This window comes from Astyanax mexicanus, chromosome 14 (genome assembly GCF_023375975.1).
Source record: "Astyanax mexicanus isolate ESR-SI-001 chromosome 14, AstMex3_surface, whole genome shotgun sequence".
Classification (NCBI taxonomy): domain Eukaryota; kingdom Metazoa; phylum Chordata; class Actinopteri; order Characiformes; family Acestrorhamphidae; genus Astyanax; species Astyanax mexicanus.
In genome coordinates this window covers 40,922,542-40,945,205 of record NC_064421.1, presented here as the reverse complement: position 1 = coordinate 40,945,205, position 22,664 = coordinate 40,922,542, and the positions used below count along the sequence as shown (strand labels likewise).

General features: G+C 38.6%; 1 protein-coding gene across 2 annotated transcripts in view; it reads right to left on the bottom strand.

Moving 5' to 3' along the window:
* stac (SH3 and cysteine rich domain) overlaps positions 1-22,664 on the bottom strand; it is an 84,105-nt gene that overhangs the window by 48,247 nt on the left and 13,194 nt on the right. The window contains exons 2-3 of one of the 2 annotated variants that reach the window (XM_049463564.1): positions 21,435-21,792; positions 307-336 (exon numbers count right to left, since the gene is read on the bottom strand). In XM_049463564.1, the coding sequence (XP_049319521.1) occupies positions 307-336; positions 21,435-21,792 (388 nt within the window). The remainder of the gene's footprint in view (positions 1-306; positions 337-21,434; positions 21,793-22,664) is intronic. The other variant, XM_049463565.1, reaches the window with a different exon arrangement.

Genomic DNA, 22,664 nt, shown 5'->3' with positions numbered 1-22,664 from the left:
TTTTTATTAGTATTAAAAAAAAGATCTTCCTTTAAGGATCCTCGCAGGGTCACAGTGGATTTCAGAAAGCCTGAGGGCGAGTTCTTTCAAATGAGCGTCTGCCAAGAGTTTGAAGAACAATTCCAGCCCTCCGAGCGTTTCTGCTTCCGCTGGGAATAAGGCGTAAGGCTGGTTATGAAGCGTGCAGGCGGGGGCATGGTTATAGGGGCTTCATTACTATTTGACTGATATTATCACTATTTTATTAGCTCTGCTTTGCATAGCAGTCATGGGTACAGGGTAGCAGAGGAAACAGAACGCACTTACCGAAGACTTTGCCCGCTCCCCCTTGGCAAGCTAAGAAAACAAAAAAAATTACAAACAAAAAGTCCCTGTGGTATTAGAATAGTGAACTACAGCAAACCATCTACAGAGTCGGGCTCGGGAACATGATTCTTAAACAAAATACTCAATATTTCAGGGGATTCAAAGTTTTTTCATGAAATAACAACAGTTTTAAACATGCAAATAAATACAAATAAAAAAATCTGAGCGTTTGTCCATTCTGTAAACAACAGTAACTTACCAAGAGTCTGTCTGATTTAAAATAAGTAAAAAAAATGTATCAAAATATATGTAATGATAAAGAAATGAAGCAAAAAATCTACCAAAACTGATCAAAATAAATGTAGTGATAAAGAAATGAAGCAAAAAAATCTACCAAAATATTAAAAAGCAGATTATTTAATGCACGCATTAAAACTGCAAACAAAAACAATTATACAAAAATATACCTTTGAATTTTCACAGTAAGTAATACTGCTATTATCACTATCAGGTGTGGGCAATATTGCCCTAAAATAATATCACGATACTTCATGGTATTTTTGCGATAACGATACTCTTGGCGGTATGACAAAACAATGAAATTTTTTTCAAGAATACACTACTGCAACAAAATTGTATTATTGCATACAATATGATATGGCGCACCCCTAACTGGGATATAAAAAGATAAAATATTTTTTTTAATCAGATTTGTATCCAGAATGTCTTTCAGAATGTTTTCTTTTGCTAATAACAGCAAAAATGTGTACCCTGATGTAATAATAATGGGGAGGGGGGTGATATGGAACGATATTTCTGGACACAATATCGTTTACGATATTTAAAAATGTGGGCGATATTATTGTGCACGATATGATAAGGCAAACCCCAAATCACTTTATATATATTTTTAAATAATGCTCCTCTGGTGTACAATATGATATAGAACATCCCTACTACAGAGTTATCAAAACATCTACAAAGATGATGCACATCAATATTTAATAAGCCTTCAACAAATAGGGGCCAACATATAATAATCACTTCCAACAAGAAAAATACTAATAAAAACAATGTGATTTATTATAATGCAAAAACCACTGCCAAACAAAACATTCCCAATAAAATTCAGCGTATCAGAACCTGGGTCAATCCAGGAGGCATATTTTAATGGGTCTTCAATTGGTTTTATGCCCAATCCACTTTTTAATCCTTTGTTTTTACCACAGTGATCTAGCAAAGTGCCCTCTGGCACCTTCATGCCACCACTAACAGAGATTATTCCCAGTCCATGGTCCAAGGTAACGGTTTAGATTCTGCAGTGTGGAACTGCCATGATAATCTCCTTGTTCTCACAGAGGGTATCTGTATCTGCTTCTCTACATATTTTATTATTATTCTCTTGTTACCCAGTTTTTGTATGAGCAAGGCCCCACAATAGAGACCACCACAGAACATTTATCATTTGGGTGGTGGTTCATTAATACTAAATAGTCCACAAACCACAAATATCCAACCAACAGCATCCTGTGAGCAGCATCCTGTGGGCACCACCCAAATAATAATAGATGCTCTGTGGTGGTTTTCTCTCTTGTGGGGTTCTGAGTATTGAAGAACAAATGGTAAAATATTTAATTGGGCCCAGTATAAATATTGTGGCCCCTTGATGGCCCCATACTGAGAAAAAATCTAGATCTTCCACAGCAGTCCTGCTGAAGTTTTTAACACCTCAGTGTCACAAAAAGTGTACTGTGGGCAGCATCCACTGGGCAGTGTCTTGTGGGCACTGATGAAGTACTAGAAGGACTAGCAGATTCATTTACACGTTCATTAAATATCCTGATAAAGAGAACATGGCTGTGTATGTATTCACCAGGCCGACAGCACATCAGTGCTTAACATAACCCCTCTAAACCACGGCCATACAAAGCATCCCTCTGCTCCTGTGAGCGATGCGCTGTCAGTGCTGCTAGCGGTTTAATCGATTAATCGATGATCACGTGTCGGGTCAGCAGCCCTGTCTCTGAGAACGTGAACATGTGTGAGTTCCTGTATGGATCCTATAACCTCGCGTAAGAGAGCAGTGTGTGCCCCGTCACCTCCACACGCCAGCGTTTTTCCTACCTCTCCCACCTTCCTGTTTACGCGGGTTTGTGATTGATAGGTGATACTGGAGACTGTGGTGGTGTAACCTTAGCCATAAAAGGAAACAGATCTCCATAATGGAGCTCAAACCAGTGTCACGTTCAGAGCCCAGAGCTCTGCTTTAGGTCAGCCTTTAACACAGCGCGACTGCCGCTCACGCCCGCTGTGGAAGACTCTTCTTATCTAGTCCTCTGCTGCTTTAGGCTGACGATTATTTACATCTGAAAACTGATTTTGAGAACTGTTTGGATAATTGAAACTAATAATACATTATTTATATTATTCAATCAATCAGTAAACTGTATTATTCAAATATTAAAATAGTCATTTGCTGCAGCGCTACTTGTCACTGCTGAATTGGATATTGAAAGGAAAAGAAGATTTATTTAAACAAGAAATAAATGTACATTTTGTCTGAAATTCCACACATTGTTAATGTGGAAAGAAATTACTGAAGTTTAATGGAGTTTTAGCTATTTTTTTATATTAGCAGTAAAGTAAATAATTTTTTTTTTTTAACTATTTTTAAGGTTGAAATATATGATTGAAAATACTGCAGGTGATTTTTTTTTACTATTTTGTAAGTAATCATCTTGTAATGGATGTCAATCAATTTTTACTCTGCAAACTATGTAAATAATGGAATGTGATAAAAAAAGTCAGCAGATACAGATGGCAGATGTGTGTGTGTGTATGTGCGCACACAGTGTCTCACTCGCCATAATTATCAAACATTTGTTTTGGTTACCTGTGCATAAGTCTCGCAAGTAATATTTAACACCTGATGAGAAAAATCATGCTATTGTAATCTTGTGGCACAAGATCACATCACATCACTATCAGTTAGCACTGCTGGAGCACCGGCTAGCACTACTGGAAGAGTATTAGCATTAGCCACTAACCCTGCTAAGCGCTAGCTCTTTTGATGTCAGAGGTGAGTATATCGGACTGTAGTCTGTGTATTTACCGTGTTAAAACAAGCCAAGTGGGACAAACCGCTAGTTAACATCACTCTGGCTTACCGGAAGGGTTCCTCAGGGTTCCTCAGTGTAGCACTGTTGAGCGGCATTTACTAGCACTAATGGTTAGCTGCTATGCTAATGCTGCTAGACCCAGCCTTAGTGGAAATCTGGAAATCTAAGCTTACTGTAAATAAACAGAAGAGCTTTTTTACTCACCCAAATAAAGATTTTAAGGAGAGAAATCTGTGTAGATTAACATCCAGCACTCTTTTGACTTTAAAAGTATATATTGTTTTAAGAATTACAATTTTGTTTACCTAGCTTAGCTTTTAGTTAAACCACCACCACCACCACCCAGTGGCGAGACTTGCTGAATTAGAAGGAAAACATGGTGACACTCCTGTTCTTGTGATATATATCGAGTATCAAAGAATCATGGTATTAGTTTGCATCATGGGCAATGTATCGTATAAAAATCTTGTATCGAGAGATGCCCTGTAAATGCCCAGACTGTTCTCATACAGAGTTCCCCAATGGTGGAACAAACTTCCTTCCACTACCAGATCAGGAGAATCTCTCACTATCTTTAATAAACTCCTGAAGACAGAGCTCTTCAAAGAGCACTTACTCTCCTAACACCTCTAACTAACTACCTTCTACTACCAGATCAGGAGAATCTCTCACTATCTTTAATAAACTCCTGAAGACAGAGCTCTTCAAAGATCACTTACTCTCACAACACCTCTAACTAACTACCTTCTACTACCAGATCAGGAGAATCTCACACTATCTTTAATAAACTCCTGAAGACTGAGCTCTTCAAAGAGCACTTACTCTCTTAACACCTCTAACTAACTACCTTCTACTACCAGATCAGGAGAATCTCACACTATCTTTAATAAACTCCTGAAGACTGAGCTCTTCAAAGAGCACTTACTCTCTTAACACCTCTAACACACTAACTACTTCTGACCTCCTTCCTTCTTCCCCTCCTTCACTCCTCTATCCCATTATTTCCCTTCGACCTCCTTTAGGCCCTATCTAAAAATGTTTTACCTTAAACTTCTATTACTTTTGTACTTGACTATTGTAAGTCGCTTTGGACAAAAGCGTCTGCCAAATGTAATGTAATGTAATGTAAATCCCACTACTACTTGTGAGTGACAGCAGGAGGAGTTATGAAGACAACTTCAGTTATGCTGTTTGGTACACTCTGTCATTAAACATGGATTGGTGACTCACAGTCACAGTCAGTCACAGGCCTTGGCCTCTTTTCAGACTCATAAAATAAAGAAAGATCAGATTTGGTGAGGAAATCAGATCTAGAGATCTGGGCCACTTTAATTACTGTGTAAACCTATCCTAGATATCCGTCTGCTGAATTAATAATACACGGCTGCCTTATTAGTACTGTAACTGTGCATTTTACACAACAACAGCATACTATTACTATACTATACTAACTTTATTTACAAAAATTACATTAACTATATCTGCAAGTCACATATAGAGCACCACGTTCAATGCTGTAACACCATAGGGCTCTCCACAGTGTGCGCTGCTTAACTTATTGTGTAGGCCGATCCAAAAGCATGCAGTAATATAAATATTTATACACTATTAAATTATGCTATTAAATATGCATTATATGAGAGGGTCTCTAGTGACACAGAAAACACCCTGACATCCTTAACCCTCTAACACACACAAACCTGAGTGCCAGAGTCACCTGGGCTTAATCTTACACTCTTGCAATGGGTAAAACAAGGCCATGAGGTCGCCTTCAGGAAGCGCCTCCGACACACACAGTGATTAATCTGGGTATCTGATCCGGCTCACCTGCACTGATTTACTGATCTACTGCTCCGGTTTCAGAGACTGAAATCATGATGCTAACACAAGGTACACACACACAAACACATTTACTTAATCTCAAAATAATTTAATAGGCTACTTTATAATCCCAGTAGACCGTAGATCATAGATATTATCAAATATTGTAACAATTAAATGAGTGAAAGTGGTGTTTTTTTCAGACACTTTTACATCCCCAGTAATGCATTATAAGTAGTGATGTCAATCGCTAAAAAAATCTGATTAATCACAAAATATTCTGTGAATAACTGTGTGATTATTTGCAAATATTTGATTATTTTTAAATATACATCTATCCAAGAATTTTAGCAGCCTGCAACACATTCCAAAAAACGTGACAGAGACAATTTGAGACTAGCAATAAGGGAGACATATGTAGTGATGTGATTTCAATCATCTGTTGTTAACAGGTGAAGCTTTCATTTAGTTCGGTTTTGGACAAAGAAAAACTATTTTGGTGCATCCCCAGTGAAAACATTCAGTGGTATAAAATTGGGCATCCCTGATTATTTTTATGATTTTCCTTTATAAATCATCGGTTGTTCAGATCAGCAATTTCAGTTAAATAGATCATATAGCAGATGAACACAGTGATATTTAGGAAGACAAATTAAGTTTATAGATTTTAAAGAAAGTGTGCAATAATTCTTCAAACAAAATTAGAAAAGTGCTTACTTATGGCTTTCAGTTAACAGAAATTCCTTGAATTTCTTGCCTCTTAATGTGTGATGATGAAACTGGCTCTTATCAGGACTGTCCCAGGAAAGGAAAAGCAAGAGTTACCTCTGTTGCACAGGATAAGTTAATTAGAGTTACCAGCCTCAGAAACTTCATAAACCAAGTAAACAGTTCCCCAGATGAGAGCACCTAACTGCTCTACAGAGTATTTTAAGTTCTAAGTTACTACACAAATCCTTATGTGTTACTTCATAGTCTGGATCACTCCAGTATTCATTTACAATGTAGGAAAAACATAAATAATAAAAAAACATAAATAATGAATGAGTACTGTATATAAGCTTTTATTCATTTGTTCATTCATTTTCCCCAGTGTAACTCCTGACTCTGAAGTGTGCACTTGTTTTGAAGCCATCTCATTTCCTGTATGGAGCATTTTCGTCATTGTGAATTGATTGGATGTACACATTGCCTCTCGGTGCTTCAAAGGAGCTTTTATGCTGCATATCTGATCTGTCTGTTTGATCTATTCTAGAGTGCTTTGGTGATATAAATTTCAGTCATTACTGTCACACAGGTGAAGCCGAACAAAGACTAATTTCCTCGAGTTGAAGCCTGAACGGCTGGGTACACAGAGAGTCTGATGAGCGGGCCGAGGGAGCGGCAAAAATGTTCCGATTATTATCGATCCGGATCAGGAAGGAAACCCAGTCACGGCTCTGCAGAACGGGAGAGATAAATGGAGAAAAATTCATTCTGGTAGCTCTGGCTGACCGCAGAAATGATGAACATTTAATGGCCATTGATTTATGCTCTCTTTTTTTAAACATGTGTAATTACTGCAGTACTGCGGCTTCAGCGTAAACTGACTTTCACTGCTGTTTTCAGTGTCACTTCACCCATAAAAACACTGCGGAGCATTATTAATCTTCAGTAATAAGATCATAAATCAATACTAATCATAAAATATTTTATTTAGTTCGATCTGTTCCTTTAGTTACTTGTTTGTGTTTGATTCTGTTAGATCTATTAATCTTCTCTGAAGGTTCTGAAGGTAGGTCACTTTTTATTTAAGCTGATATATAGATTAAATCTCTCTCCCCTTCCTGTCACATCTGTTGAAGGAGAACTGATGTCGTTTGCAGAGTCATACATTTTCCTATTCCAACACTTCCTGCCTGTTCTCTGCAGAGGGAAACAGCTTAGACTCAATACCAGCAGACTAATCAATAATACGAGAGAATAAGGCTATGTTAACACTGCAGTTTAAAAAAAAAAGTGTCCCAAATCTGCTCTTTTTTTTAGGACTTTACTGTGCAAAACAGTTTTTATAGGCTCTGATGTAAAAATACTGTGTGTTATATGTATCATCCAAGTTCATAAGCCAGGTTCTGTTATCCTCTTGAGACCCTGCATCCTTAAAGAATAACACTACATTTCTGTTTCTCTGCACCATGAATCCTCTTTTTTAAAACATTGACCACTTGCCCTCATATGGAGACACTGCCCGTACATCTAGATGTTACATGAAAACATTACGGGAATCCCAATCAAAAGTTTCTACAGCCAGTCCAGACAGAAACATGGGCCAGGTAAAAATTCTCATTCAATTTTATGTTTGATACTAGTTTTATTATTTTTGTTTATGGATTAATTGGGTCCTACTGTCCCCAAATTGTCAGTCCTGATGAGTTCCGATACTCACACTAAAGACTCCAACTCCCAGCATACACTTGCACTAGACCCTCCGGACTTTGCTGATCTAACTCACTGAGCTTTTGATTGCCCACACTTGGTCCGGTTAATATAAATACCTCCTTGTTTCTGTTACTAGTTGCCTGGTATTTAATCCAGGTTCTAACTCTTCAACCTCTGATTTCTTTTGCCTTTCCCTTGTTGTACTTATTATTTATCGTTGCCAACTCTTTTTTCTGTTTTTTACTACTCTTTTTGCCTAGCCTTTCTCTTGTCTGGATCTCTTGTGTATGACCTCTTTTTGACTGCTCTCTCCTTTGGTTTGTTGTTTGTCTATTGCTGCTGTTTTGTTACTGACCCTGCCTGTCTTTAACTACCCAACTTCATCTTTCTCTCTAGTTTTGCATTTTGGTTTTGTTTGCCTGGATTATTTGAGTCACTTGTAACTGAACTCATGCTTGATTCGTGGTTCTCAAATTGGTTTTGGTCTTCTTGCCTTTGTTAACACTGACCATCGTTTACAATATTAAATCTCATTTTAACATTTATTCATTTGTAAACCTCTGTATGAAAATATTTGGGCACCCCTGATCATTTTTATGATTTGTGTGTCAGTGTGACTGGCGAAAAACATTGTATCTGATATTTTCAACTCCAATTTGCGTGACTTCAATGTGTGGTACTGACACAAAATTCGATTTGCATCAATGGGACTCTTGCTGAACTGCCAAAACAGAATTATTGTATGTCACTTACGTCAAGGAGAGGAAAAACGTTCATAAGAAGAAAAAAAAAACAAGAAGAAAAGGGAAACTGGATGAAGGCATCAATGGTCAAATCTGATTCAGAGTTGGGTAGAGCCCAACTCTAGAGAGAATTAGTCTAGGGGCTAGTCTATTTGTGTCAATTGGCCATGAAGTTTCCAAGACAAGCAGTAAATAAAATAAATAAATGTTAATAAAAATGAATCTACAGAACAATATGAACACAGGGCAGTACGGATGTAATATTTGCACACTCAGAACTGTTCCGTGTGTGTACTATGCGTACAGTATAAACCTGAAAAAAGGGCAATTAAATGCCACAATACCACAGTATTGTCAGACAATTAACAGTAAGCCTAAATGTCCTGATCGTGAGAGGCTGAGCAGCTAATGCAGGCTATATCTCCGTCTCAGCTCCATCACAGTAATACTTCCTGTTTATAAGCAGGTCATTAAACCTCCACTGAAGCACCGCTGCCTCGGCCTCATTACCCACAACACACTGGGTAATGGGCAGCAATTGGCATGCCGATGCTAGCTCTGTACTGCCGCCGGGAGCAGCAGAGACGAGGGTTATCACCTTACCTGAGCTCACAGCAGTCTCCAATACACAACACACCTGATTAGCACCCAGTTCTACTGCCAGCAGACGCACACATGCACACACACACACCTGTTAAGCTAGCTATCCTATCCTATCCATGGTATATAATGGCTCATTTAACTCAATGCAAAAGAACAATGCTTCTGTTCTTCTCTTCTAATACTGACCCACTTCAAAAAATGATATTGTTGCTGCAATTGCTTAATATCTAAAAATAATATAATATTACATTTCCAAAAAACAACAGATTTTTGTCAAACCTTCGGTTCTCTCTCCTGGCTCTGATGATTCTAGTCACTACAAGTCCCATAATGTCCCAATCTCTTCCAAAAGACTGGCGAGACAAAGTCACCAGTGAGCTATCAGAAACTGTTCCTACACTCCTGAGTGCTGATCTGTTTCACCTGTATGTCATTAGGCTGTCTATATTAGAACCCGTCTTTTTGTCATGTTTGTTGCAAAGTATTGCCAACCTCTACTGTTGCAAACCAAGCGTAAAATATGTTTCTGGCTATCTAGTTACTGATTCCTGTTTGTCATGGTTCTCTCTCAGGTTTTTCCCTCAAATGGCTTTTGGTTACAATGCCATTATTAGCACTGTTCATAGTTTACATCAAATCTCATTTAAACATTTATTTATTGCGAACCTCTGTCCCATTTATGAGCTTCAACTCACCACATCACACTTCATTTTATTCTGCTTTAAGGCATTATTTTCTACATTTCCTGCATAAAGCTGTACACACAGGACGAGGCATTCTTTAGAGCAAGCTAGAGTTGTTTGTGTGAGCGTGCCTCCATTACTTTCCCTCGTGGCGACGCCTACACACCTATCTAGCGCCTGTCTGCATGGTGAAATTGATTTCGGACGTATTGTGCGAATGGCAGTTACTTTATGGGACTCATAAACTCAATAGCCATCTAGAGCATATAATAAAACTCTGTAGCCTATCAGAGCTACTGCCTTTCAGATGCAGATGCAGGAACTGAAGGCGTCAAACAAATAAACAAGCAGATTCAGCAGAAACCGCCCGATTAATCTTCAAACAATTAAGCCTCCTTCTTTAACCAAAAAACCCTGCACTTTATATACATCTCTGCGCAGGGGTTTGTAGCACATGAATGTATGATATAACATATTATGCACTTTTTGAATGCTTCTGTGAATCAGCTGAAATAGTTTGATGTGACATCACAATAAGAAAACCTGCACCACCCATCAAACCCCCCCAGTGCCCCACCCACTAGATAAGTTGAAGAACCATCATTTCAGTCTGCTGGTTGAGAACCTCACACAGTACACAACAGGATTAGCCAGCAGACTTCGTCTGAGGGAGGGATCTGTGGCAAGTCAGAGTGGGTCCGTGGCAAATCTCTACCCATTACTCATTGAGCTCCTATGGCTACGGTTTTCTACTTGTATTAAATTCAAAGCCCTTATGATTGCCTATAAGGTTGTGGAAGATAGTGAAACATGATTAGTGACAACCTCGTAATCGTAATGGTTATTGTAATGTAAACAAAAGAGTCTGTGTTAGATTTGCAAAATGTGATTGTTTATACTACTGGTGTCAAATGCTTAAAATGCATTTTATTAAATCACAATATTATGTGAATTTTATTTATAATAATATTAGAAATTGTATTTTTTTTAATGATATTTTAGTCTAAATTGTGCCACAAACATATATACATTAAAAAATAAAGCTTTTAACTAATGCATCTCTGATGCTAAAACTGATCTGGAACAGTTACTTGCAGTTACTTTTTTGCTCTGTTTCTGCTCTGTGGTTTGTTGCAACACATTTTGTTGCACATGAGGTTTTCCTGGTGTTAAACCCAAACAAACCAAGACAACTCATTAACAGATTTAGATTTAGACTAGAGAAATCAACTAGTATGTATGTAAGCTGCGGCAGGCAGGTCTGATATCACTGGGTGTAGTATAGTGCAGGTTTGACAGTATTTAGGGTGTAGGTAAGGTAGGGTGTAGGGGATTGAAGCTCAGTCTGCGGTAATCAGAGTGCTGGCTGTGAGCGCGCTCCTCAGAGGGGGAGAGGGTGATGAGCCCTGACAGATCCATATGCTGAACCATAGACACAATTACAGTGCACACACACACACCAGACTGTCTCCTGTATCTGACACTAGGAGTGTATAATATGGTCAAAAAATTGTATTTAAATCCTTTAAGACTTTTTTACCATATGCAATACACAAATCAAGCATAAAATGACTATATTTTTCACATTAAAAGGCACACTATCAATGAACGTCTATTTTCTGGTCTACTTTCATACACAAAGTGCACCGGATTACAAGGAGCTTCTAATTCATCAGGTCTTGCTGCTGGGTGGTGGTGGGGGGTAGCTAACTAAGTTAAGTAAAGCTAAGCTAAGTAAACAAAACTGTAATAATAAAAAAAATTGCTTACAAAGTCAAACAAGCACTGAAAACAGATTTCTCTCCTGTGAGTAAAGCGCTTCCATTTATTTACAGTAAGCTTAGATTCCTGAATTTCTTCAGCACTAAGGCAGAAGCATTAGCATTAGTGGCTAACCGCTAATCAGTGGCTAATCACTAATACCACCCGACAGCACAACACTGAGGAACCCTCCGGTGCTCCAGTAAGCCAGGGCAATATTAGCTAGTGGTTGGTCCCACGTAGCTTGAGAAAATAGCGATTAGCAGCTAATGCTAATGCTACTCCATCCCTGGTGCTGGAGAACTAAACTGAAACTCCTCTATAACGCTGTACTTCAGTGGAGTGGCTTTACTGCTTCTTTTTAACCTGACTGGTAAATTATAATTCATACATAGGGGGCACTGAATTATAAGGCACAGTGATTATTTTTTCCGAAAAATTAAAAGATTTGATGTGTGCCTTACAGTGCACAAAAAAATACGGTTTGACCCCTTCCTTGTTTTTCACATTTTTATCCATTTTTTGTTGGCTGCATTGAACATATAGTAGTAATACGCTGTATGAAAGAATACAATGTATGGTTTTCTTATAACTGTCATACAAATTTACCCACTAGGAATGAATGGAGGCCCAACATTTTGTCTCACACACCAGTTGAGTATGCGAAAGAAATGCCTCCTCTGCTCTATTCTTCAGTACTGTGTGGGTATGGAGGAGCTATTGGATAAAGCAGCTATTGGTTAAAAGTTTGAACATCCCGCACGTGTAGAGCAACCTAGCGTCCATAACTACGCCATACGTTTGAACACCTAAGCAACCACCTAGGATAACATATAGCAACACCTTAGCAAGCACCTAGAAACCACTTAGCAACACCATAGCACACATCACGGACACCATAGAAACACAGTATAAACCACCTGGCAACACCTTAGCAACCACATTGAAACAACATAGCAACCAACATGGATACCCTCGCAACACCTTAGCAACCACCTAGCAACAGCTTAGAGTCACCATAACAACCAGCCACGAATCAGCACTGCAAAAACCACACTCAATCGAGTTACAGACTGTAGTTCTGTGTCACAGGACACAGCTTCTCTTTCATCTATTCATAAACATACCTCTTTGTTATAAAAGCAACTCAGCTTTTTTTTATGAATGGGAGTAAGCCTCTTTGTTACCTGGTAACTCTCTTCCTGCACTCCTCATTTAGCTCAGCTCTGTCTATCACTCTTTCATACTTATTTCTCGTCTCTCCATCCCTTACAGTCTCTTGTTCTTTTATCTTTCTCAGTCTCTCTTTTCTTTGTCTGTTTCTTATTCTCTCTCCATCCTACTCTGGCTCTCTCTCTCTCTTCATCTCTTTCTTTGTTTCTCACTCGCTTTTTTATTTCTCTTTCTTTCTGTCCCTGTCTCTCTTTAATCTCTCTTTTTCTCTATAGATATCACTCTTTCATCTTAAACGCTTTCATTCGTCAGTCCCTCTCTCCCGCCTTTTCTGTCTCGTTCTTACACCTTCCCGTCTCTTTCTCTGTTTCTCACTCTTTAATCTCTTTTTCTCTAAAGCTATCACTCTTTCATCCCTTTCTCTTTCTGTCTCGCTCTTGTACCACTATTTCTGTCTTTCTCTCTCCATCTCTCTTCCTTTCTGTCTCTATGTCTCTTGCTCTTTCATATCTTTCTCCCGCTCTTTCATGTCTCTTTTTCCCTCTCTTTCTTCCTATTTTCATGCCTCTTGCTTTTTCATCTCTATCTTTCTTTCATCTTTTTTGTCTCTTACTCTGCCTTCTTTCTCTCTCCATCTCTCTTCCTTTCTGTCTCTGTTTCTTGCACTTTCATCTCTTTCTCTCATTTTTTGTCTCTTTTTTCCTCTTTTTCACTCTATTTCTATGCCTCTCGTGCTTTCATCTCTTACTCTGTCATCTTTCTCTCTCTCCATCTCTCTCTGTGCCTTGCTCTTTCATCTCTTTCTCTTGCTCCTTCATGTGTCTTTCTTTTATTTTTGTCTGTCACTCTGTCATCTCTCTTCTTTCTTTTTTCTGCCTCTCGCTCTTTCCTCTCTATCTTTCTTTCATATTTCTTTGTCTCTCACTCGGACATCTTTCTCTCTCTATTCATCTCTCTCTTCCTTTCTGTTTCAATGTCTTCACTCTTTCATCTGTCATCCTCTCTCTCTTTCTCTTGCTCTATTTCTCTCTCGTCCCCCCCCCCCCCCTCTCTCTCTGTTGCTGACAGGTGGACATCTGGACTGGTCCAGTGTCTGCCCCCCCGCCGAGCTAATTACCAGCTCTGCCATAGCCCCCCTCATTTGGCGCTCTGCCAGGCACACACATGCGTTCTCACTGGCATACACACATCCACATATAAACAAGCCCACTCACACACACTCATGGAAATAAACACGCGCGCACACACACACACACACACACACACACACACACACACACACACACACACACACTAACACACACAGACAAAAAAAACATACGTTCTCACTCGTACTCGTATTGGACGTAGTTTAATATTCCACCTGACATAAATACACGTAAACAAACATAAACATCCTCATACACTCTCTTCACAGACACACACACACACACACACACACACACACACACACACACACAGCTGTGCTGGTTAAGAGCCACAAGGCATTTCCGACCACCATCTCAGATCCTACATAAAAAAAGGCTGTGAACTGCAAACCTCAGGCTTGGCTGGAACATCAGGACTCGGTCTGTTCTCCAGTTTCTGCACAAATTCTACACATTCTTCTACCAAACGCCTGAGACCATCCACTCCACAGGTGGGTCAGCAGAAAACAAAAACACTACAAAAACACTCTGGTAATTGCATGCTAGAGCCTGTGTGAAGCCTCATTTATCAACAATGCAGACATGCAGGAATGTGGCCGGACTGAACTCTCTATTTTTCCCATGGAGGCTGGAATTTATCAAAGTCAGGGTGAAGAAATGCTCACAAACATTCACTGCCACCACCAGCCAAAGTGTGCTCACTTTCTTTCTGAAACCATAGAAAAACTTATAAGAAATATTTTTTAAACAGTGAACTCACTGGGTGATATGGCAAACTTTTACACATGAAATTTTTCTTCCTTTTAATCAATACACTATATTTCAATATTGATATAAATAGTGCTGAATAATATGGCAAGAAATGATGTCACAATTAGAACTGTCAACGATAAAGCATAATGCACGCTATTCATTTGTAATTAGTAACTTATTATTATTTTTTAAGGGAGTGTATTATCACGAATAACATCACGGCTGTGATTCGGTCATAGGCACGTAGATCATCACAGCCGTGATGTTATTCGTGATAACACACGACCTCGAGTGTTCTTTTGCTTTTATACAACTGTTTTTTTTCCAAAATGAATTAAGAAAATAAGTCAAAGAAATGTAAGAAATTAAGAATGAATGCGCTTTAATATGGACTGTGCCATCCGCCAAAAAGTAGTTCCACGACAACTGTAACAGAACTGAAACTTAACTTTACGGTGTAATGGTTTATACAGACTAACATCACGAAAGTTAGCCTGAAAGCAAAATTAGGAATAAGCGAAGATGGTAACATTAGGAGCGTGAAATAACGCTAATACTCTCCTCTCCTGCTCTGTGGAGTCGTCTTCAGGTGAAAGCTGCGCATTTTTTGAGCATTTCTGCTTGTTTCGCTGGATGGTGTTGGTTTTAGCTAGCCAGCAGGACTGTGGTTAGGTTAGCGTAGCTTGCTTTAGCTCAGCTTTAGCTTAGCTTAGCCTAGCCTGGCTGGTTAAGTTAGCTTTCTGGCTGTCAGAAGTTATTTGCCGAGCGATTTACATTCCCTTCTTTCCACAAAAGACGAGCCAGCGCTGTGGGCGAGCGTGCCGTGGTTGAGCGCTAGCCTGTGCTAAGCTAACGCTGCTGCTGGTGCCGGTGGTTCAAAACTCTACTGTGTATATACGCCGTTACTCTGCAACGCGTTGGCGGTAATATAGTACGATGTCATATATCACAATATCAATAGTTTGTCCCACGCCCACACCCTTTGATGAAACAGTATGCCTGAATCCCTGTTTATATGAGACTGGTACCTGTAAAGTCTTGGTCCTCCTTTCCTAAGCACGGTCCTAATGAGAGCCAGTTTCATAATAATGTTCTGATGGTCTTTGTGACTGCACTTGAGGATACTTTCAAAGTTCTTGCATTTTTTTTAAGTAACTGACCCTTTTTAAGTATTTTTTCTTTACTTTTGCCATAATATGATTTAGAACATTACTCCAATAACGCTATTCACTGTATACCTGTAACTCTACCTCTTCACAATTTACAACTGATGCTCTCAAACACATTAAGAGACAAGAAATTCAAGTAATTAACTCTTGTTCAGCTGTTAACTTAAAGCCTGAATTCCAGGTGACTCTACCTCATAAAGCTGACTGAGAAAATCCAGCCAAGATGTGCAAAACTGTCAATCTAAACAGGTTTTTGGTATTTTGGTTTATTTAACAAGTTTTGTTTACTAGATTATTCCATATGGTTTTCTTTATAGTTTGAATGACATAAGTATTAATCTAAAAATGTAATTTAATAGTTCATTTGTCTATCAATGTCTCACTCCATTTCAGAGGCTATGATTGGCTCCTGTTTTACATGTGCTTTCTGCAGCTGAGGCTGGAGCAGGATCACACAGCTATTAGCCACAGTGCCCTTGCTATAGTTTATTAAAGGCTGATGGCTGATGATCTCTGCCCAAACAAGCCTAAGACACTGGCACAGCACAGCAGCACAGATTCTGTGTAAAACCCCGCCCACACTAAAGAACAGGATATAACACGTTACCACACATAACCCACTAATTCTTATAGAACAGATGCGTTTGGGGATTCTGTTTGTTTTCATCAGTAGAACAGTGCTTTTATGTAAGGCCCCCAGTGGTCTTGTGTGGCACGGCGCCCAAATTGGAAACCCAAAAAGTGGGGCATCTGAGCTGCAATCGGCTGTGATGCTTTCTAAGGCTCGATGCATTCAATGCAACTCAGACCGACTGACCCCTTTAGCAGGGAATTTTGGGGACAGTCCCAAACCACATGGACAGCCCGAGGTCTGGACCACTCTCTGCTCTGTATAGGATCCACTAGAGGGGAGAACTGGAATGACTGGAGGCAAAACATATGCTGTGTGTAACTGTGTAAGAATTCCACACTGAAAAAGCTGTACTAGAGAGTCAGATTTGGATTTTAAATGCTGGTCAATAAAGCTGAAGCTTGGTCAGTAGGGCTGGGCAGTATAAAGCCGGGCGTACACTAGAGCTTAGATTTTTTGCCCAAACCCGACCCGAGGCTCAAGAAAATAGTCTGTGACGTAGGCATCTGTAGGCGTCCATATTTCCCGGGACATGTCCGCATTTCACGTCCTGTCCTGGGCGTCCCAGGTTTTTTTTTTTTTCAGAAAGTGAGGAAATGTCCTGGTTTTTAAATTACCTTCATTGGACCAGAGAGCAGTAGACAGCGTGACTGTCAGCGTGGAGCCCTCCCTCCCCCCCTTCCGGTGCAGTCTCATAGTAAGAGCACACACACACAACGCTCCACCCCTCAACCCCCCTGGTTTACCCCCCTGGTTCACCCAAATGAAAATATGGTCACCCTAGTATACTGGGGTGTAACGGTACACAACATTCGGTTTTGGTATGGAGGGTAAAAAAATAGGCCTTTTGTCAATTTATTTAGACTTAAAAGAGGTATAATATGTCCAAATTTAAGATCGAAACATGATAGCTAAAAACAAGCTTAGTGTGTTTGCTGTTCAGATGGGGAAGAAGAAAAACAACACGCATACATACACCTGAAATGGAGTGCACAACCAGCTTCAAGTTCATAGTTGTCTACATCTCTGAGGTCTTCACCTGAACCCTTAACACCTCTACTGGTATTGAGGCTGCCTTTAGGAAAGCTTATTTATCTTCTATTGTTTCTGAATAGAAAGCACTTAAGCGCATCACAAGTGTTGAACTTCTATTAAAAACAGTATATTGAGAAAATAAAGAGCCTCATCACAAACTGTTAATTATTTTCACTTTTATCATCAGGGAAGCACTTCAGAAAACTTCAATGTTCTGGTGTCAAACTCATCAGCAGCTCCTGATAACACAAACACTTCTCTCAGCCTTCAGCTTACAGTATACAATACTGTTTGATTAACTCTTTAATTATAACACATCTCCATTCTGGCTGCTTACATAGGCAAGTAAAAAAGGTATATATAGTGGTGCTGGAACGTTTGTAAAGCTTTTAAAATTTTATCTATATTTCTGCATAAATATGACCTAAAACACCATCAGATTTTCACACAAGACCTAAAAGAAGACGAAGAGAATCCAGTTGAACAAATGTGAGAATATTAAATATTTTATACCTGCTCATATTTGTGATTGGCAAATGTGTGTAAACCTTTGCTTTCAGTATCTGGGATGAACCCCTGTTAATCAGTCCGGCACACCTGCTTGGAGAAATTTTAGCCCATTTCTCCGCCCAGAACAGCTTCAGCTATGGAAAGTTGGTGGGTTTCCTCACATTAACTGTTCACTTCAGGTCCTTACACAACATTTCCTATGGATTAAGGTCAAAACTTGGACTTGTCTTCATTTAAAACATTTAAAACAAAACTAAAACTTTATTCTTATATTATTTTTATAATTCTTTGGTAGAGAGACTTGTGTGTTTAAGGTCATCGTCTTGCTGCATGACCCAACGTCTCTTAAGATCCATAGATAAATGACTGCAAGCCATACTGGACCAGATATAGCAAAACAGGCTCAAACCATGATACTACCATCACCATGTTTTACAGATGGGATAGGGTTGTCAAGATGGAGTGCAGCGTTTTCTTTCCTTCAAACCTTTTCACTTAACGTTTTTTAACACTTCTGTGGTGTTCGGGTCTGTGGGACCCGTTTTCATTTTTCATCAAATGATACTAAAAAACTATTTTTTCTAACTCAAACTCATTGGCATTGGCTCATTTTTTGTGAAAAACATATATCAAAACACATTTTCGATAAACACACACTGTACACCCCCCCAGCCCCCCCCACCCCAACCATTTATATTACATACAGTATGTTTGGCCAAGGTCTAATAAACATTGCTTCATTTGTAAATTTGAAACTAAACAAATGTTCTACTCATATCTTGAGTTAAATTAATTTTCTTTTACATTTTATTAAAAAACTAATAAAAAAATAGAAGCACTTTTTGAAAGAAATGTAACATAAGAAAGGTAAAGAGCAAATATTAACCATGTAAGCTGTTTATATTGCTTGTAATTTAGGTGAAGCAAGCATGTGTAAAGCATTTTAATGTAAAATAGCTTAATTTTGCTGAATTAAATACAAGTAACAAAGTAAACGAGTGACAAAAATATGAACACCACACAAGGGTTAAACCAAAAGTTATATTTTGGTCTTATCCATCTACAAACTTACACATACTTTTGCCACTTATAAATATGTAATATTGGATAATTTGGCCATTTGTTTAACTGGGTTCTCTTTATCTACTTGAAAATCTGATGATGTTTTAGGTAATATTTAGGCAGAAATATAGAAAATTCTCATTGGTTCACAAACTTTCAAGCACCACTGTATATACCAATCAATTTTACATGGTTCATCAATATATCAATCTTACATGGTTCACTTTACACATTGTTTACACATACTGCATTTATTTTCTGTTTTTCTCTATTTAATTCTGCCTTTGTTCCTGTTGTATTCATTCACATTTAAAACTTGCAGCAATAAACTGTTGTTCGTTACACTGTAGAACAAATATTAATGGTTGTTATATGGGGTACATTTGCTTAATAGCAATATGCATAATAACGCTGCAGTCTGTCTGTCTGTCTTTAGTGAGTAAAAGCAAGAACAAGAGGTTATAGTAATAGTACTTTAAGTACAATATGAGCTTGAATGGTATTAAAATATTTCATTTAATGGAATGAGGTGGTGAATAAGTGTGATTCTCTGCTTCCGATTATAGAACGATTCTATCTTTACTCAAAGCCAAGCAGCACAGCACCTACTGATCTGCCACCTGCTGATCTTATTAATGGAGGTTAAATGAGAAACGATGAGTCCAGGGAACAAAAACTGCATTATTAAAAGGCCTTTTCCAGTTCACAGCTAGGCCTCCTGACTTAACAAATCTTAAAGGAAGAACTCTATACAATTACAGAATTAAATAACAGTATACCCTGATTAGAACTTTTATACAGAGTAATACAAATCAGCCATAACATTAGCACTACTGACAGGTGACTTGCATAACATTGGATAACATTGAATAACATTTTTGTCATACGTACTTTTTTTCAGATTATTAAACAAACTTTAATATGATGATATGATTTTTAAATGATGATTTTATTTGTTGAGGGGAAAAAACTATCCAAACCAATCTAGCCATTTGTAAAAAAAAGTATTTGCCCCCATAAATTAACTGTGATTAATCACACTTTTTGAAAAAAGCTGAGTTCAGTTTCACTACTAACCACAACCAGGCAAAAGCCAGACCTGTGTAATCAAGAAATCACTTAAATAGAACCTGACTGACAACATGAAGGCGATAAAAGACCTCATAAAGCAACACATTATGTCCTGATCTGAAAAAAATATTTCTCAAAAACAGATGAGAAAAATCCTTAAAAAGTCATTGATCATTGATCCAGATCAGTGTGGAAAAGGTTAAAAAAAAAACTTCCCAGGAGTGACCAGCCTACCGAAATTATTCCAAAAGGGCATGAACAACTCATCCAGGAGGTCACAAAAGACCCAGAACAGCATTTAAAAAGCTGCAGGTCTCACTCGCCTCAGTTGAGGTCAGTGTTAATGATTCAATAATAAGAAAGAGACTGGTTGAAAATTTAATCCATAGGAGAGTTCCAAGGCAAAAAACACTGCTGATCAAAAAGAACAGAACGGCCGATCTCACATTTGCCAAAAAGCATCTTGAATCAGGACATCTTGAACCTGGAATTCTGCTGTTTACCAGACAATCCTGAAGGAGAATATCCGGCCATCTGTTTGTGACATCAAACTCTGGTGTACTTGGGTTTTGTAGCAGAAGTGGGGTAGTCAAATCATCTAATTGATATGCTGGGACATGAAATTAAACAGGATGTTTTTATGCCAAAATTCCTCCACAGAGAGGTGAAAGACTTATTGCCAGTTATGCTTGATTAAAAAGTTTTGCTAGTTAAAGCTCGATTGCAGTTGTTGCCGCCAAAGTCAGCACAACCAAGTTATTAGGTTTAGGGGGCAAACACTTTTTTACACAGAGCTGGATTGCTTTATCACCTTTACAGATTACTTTAATATTTAATATAATCATTTAAAAACTGTTTTTTATATTCACATGTTTGGAAAAAGAAAGCAGAAAATTTGCTTTTTTATTTTAGTGTTTAGTGTTTTTTTTCTTATTTCAATTTTATTTTTGGCAGCATTTACCTCCCATAAATACGCAGCCTGATAGGAAAGTAGGAAATAGAAAAATAGGAAATTATTATAATTTTTTCCCCTTTTTTTTTACTCTCCCTCCCTCTCTTTTCCTGTTACACTTTTTATATCTCTTTTTCTTTTTTTTTTCTTCTTCTCACAATGCCAACAGTACCTAAAACTTTGTATAAACACTAATAAGGAAAGCACTTACTAAAAAAGTAGTGCTAATGTTATGGCTGATTTCAAAGCAAGTCAAAGCAAAAATACCTGCTGTCAGATGCCGAGTATTCAGTGCATTCTAAGTTTAATTCATTCCAACTGGTTTAAATTACAACCTTCAAAGCCCACGTTATCTCTATCTACTTCAGCATTAGCTAAATATATACACACACACACTCCGGAAGTGTTGACTGTGAATATTTCACACCTGAGGGAAGAAGATAATGAGTGATGAGCGCAGGCTGATCTTCTCTTACCTACAATCATATGGTTGCAGACGTCGCAGAAGTGCGGCTTTTTGAAGATGTGCTCGAGGAAGGTGTGGGCCGTGGGGTCGGGGGGCCGGGGCGCTCGGGAGGGCGAGCAGATCGTCAGGGGCATTCCGCACGGGACCACGGGGGGCAGCGGGGGAAGAGGCGGGGCCAGTGGGGCGACGCATGGCGAGGCGGATACGGACACCCCGATGGTGCTCAGGTGTCCGGTGCTGCTGCTGACATCGGACAGGAAGTCGGTCTGGAACTTGGTGTCGGCGCTCGGCCGCTGGAAGAAGTTGTCGGCACTCTTGCTGCGGAGGCTCTTGGTTTTGAAGGACAGTGAACGCTTCAGCTTCTGCAACTGCAAAAGAACAGAGAAATAAACAAACACAAGGTTAGGGTCTCTAATGTGTCATAACCATCAACATTTATTTGTATTTAATCATTTTTACAAATGTAGCTCAGCTAGTATAATAAATACATATATTTTTTTTATTTTACACAGATTTCTTTTGGTTTTGCTATTTTGCCATACTTATATTTTTAAACAATTATTAAACAAACTTTAATATCAGACAAACACAACCTGAGTAAATATAAAAGGCATTTTATTTATTAAAGAAAAAAATATCCAAACCAATCTAGCCCTTTGTGAAAAAGTGTTTGCCCCCTAAACCAAATAACTTAGTTGTGACACTCTTGACGGCAACAACTGCAATCAAGCTTTACTGATAACTAGCAACAAGTCCTTCACATCTCTGTGAAGGAATTTTGTTACTATTTTGTTTTAGTTCAGACACATTGGTGGATTTTCAATCATAAATGGCCTGTTTAAGATCATCCACAGCATCTCAATCAGACTAGGCCACTCCAAAACCTTTGTTTGTTTTTTATTGTTTGTGTGCTTTGGGTCATTGTCCTGCTGCAGAACCCAAGTACACCTGAGCTTGAGGTCACAAACAGATGGCCAGACATTCTCCTTCAGGATAATCTGGTAAACCTGCTTCCATCCATTACAGCAAGTTGTCTAGGATCTGAAGCAGCAAATCAGACCCAGACCATCACACTACCACCACCATGTTTTGCATTCAGTATGATGTTCTTTTTCTGAAATTAGGTGTTATCTGTTTTACGCCAGATGTAACGGGACACACACCTTCCAAAAAGTTCCACTTTTGTTTCATCAGTTCAAAGAATATTTACTCAAAGTTCTGGGAATGATCAAGATGTTTG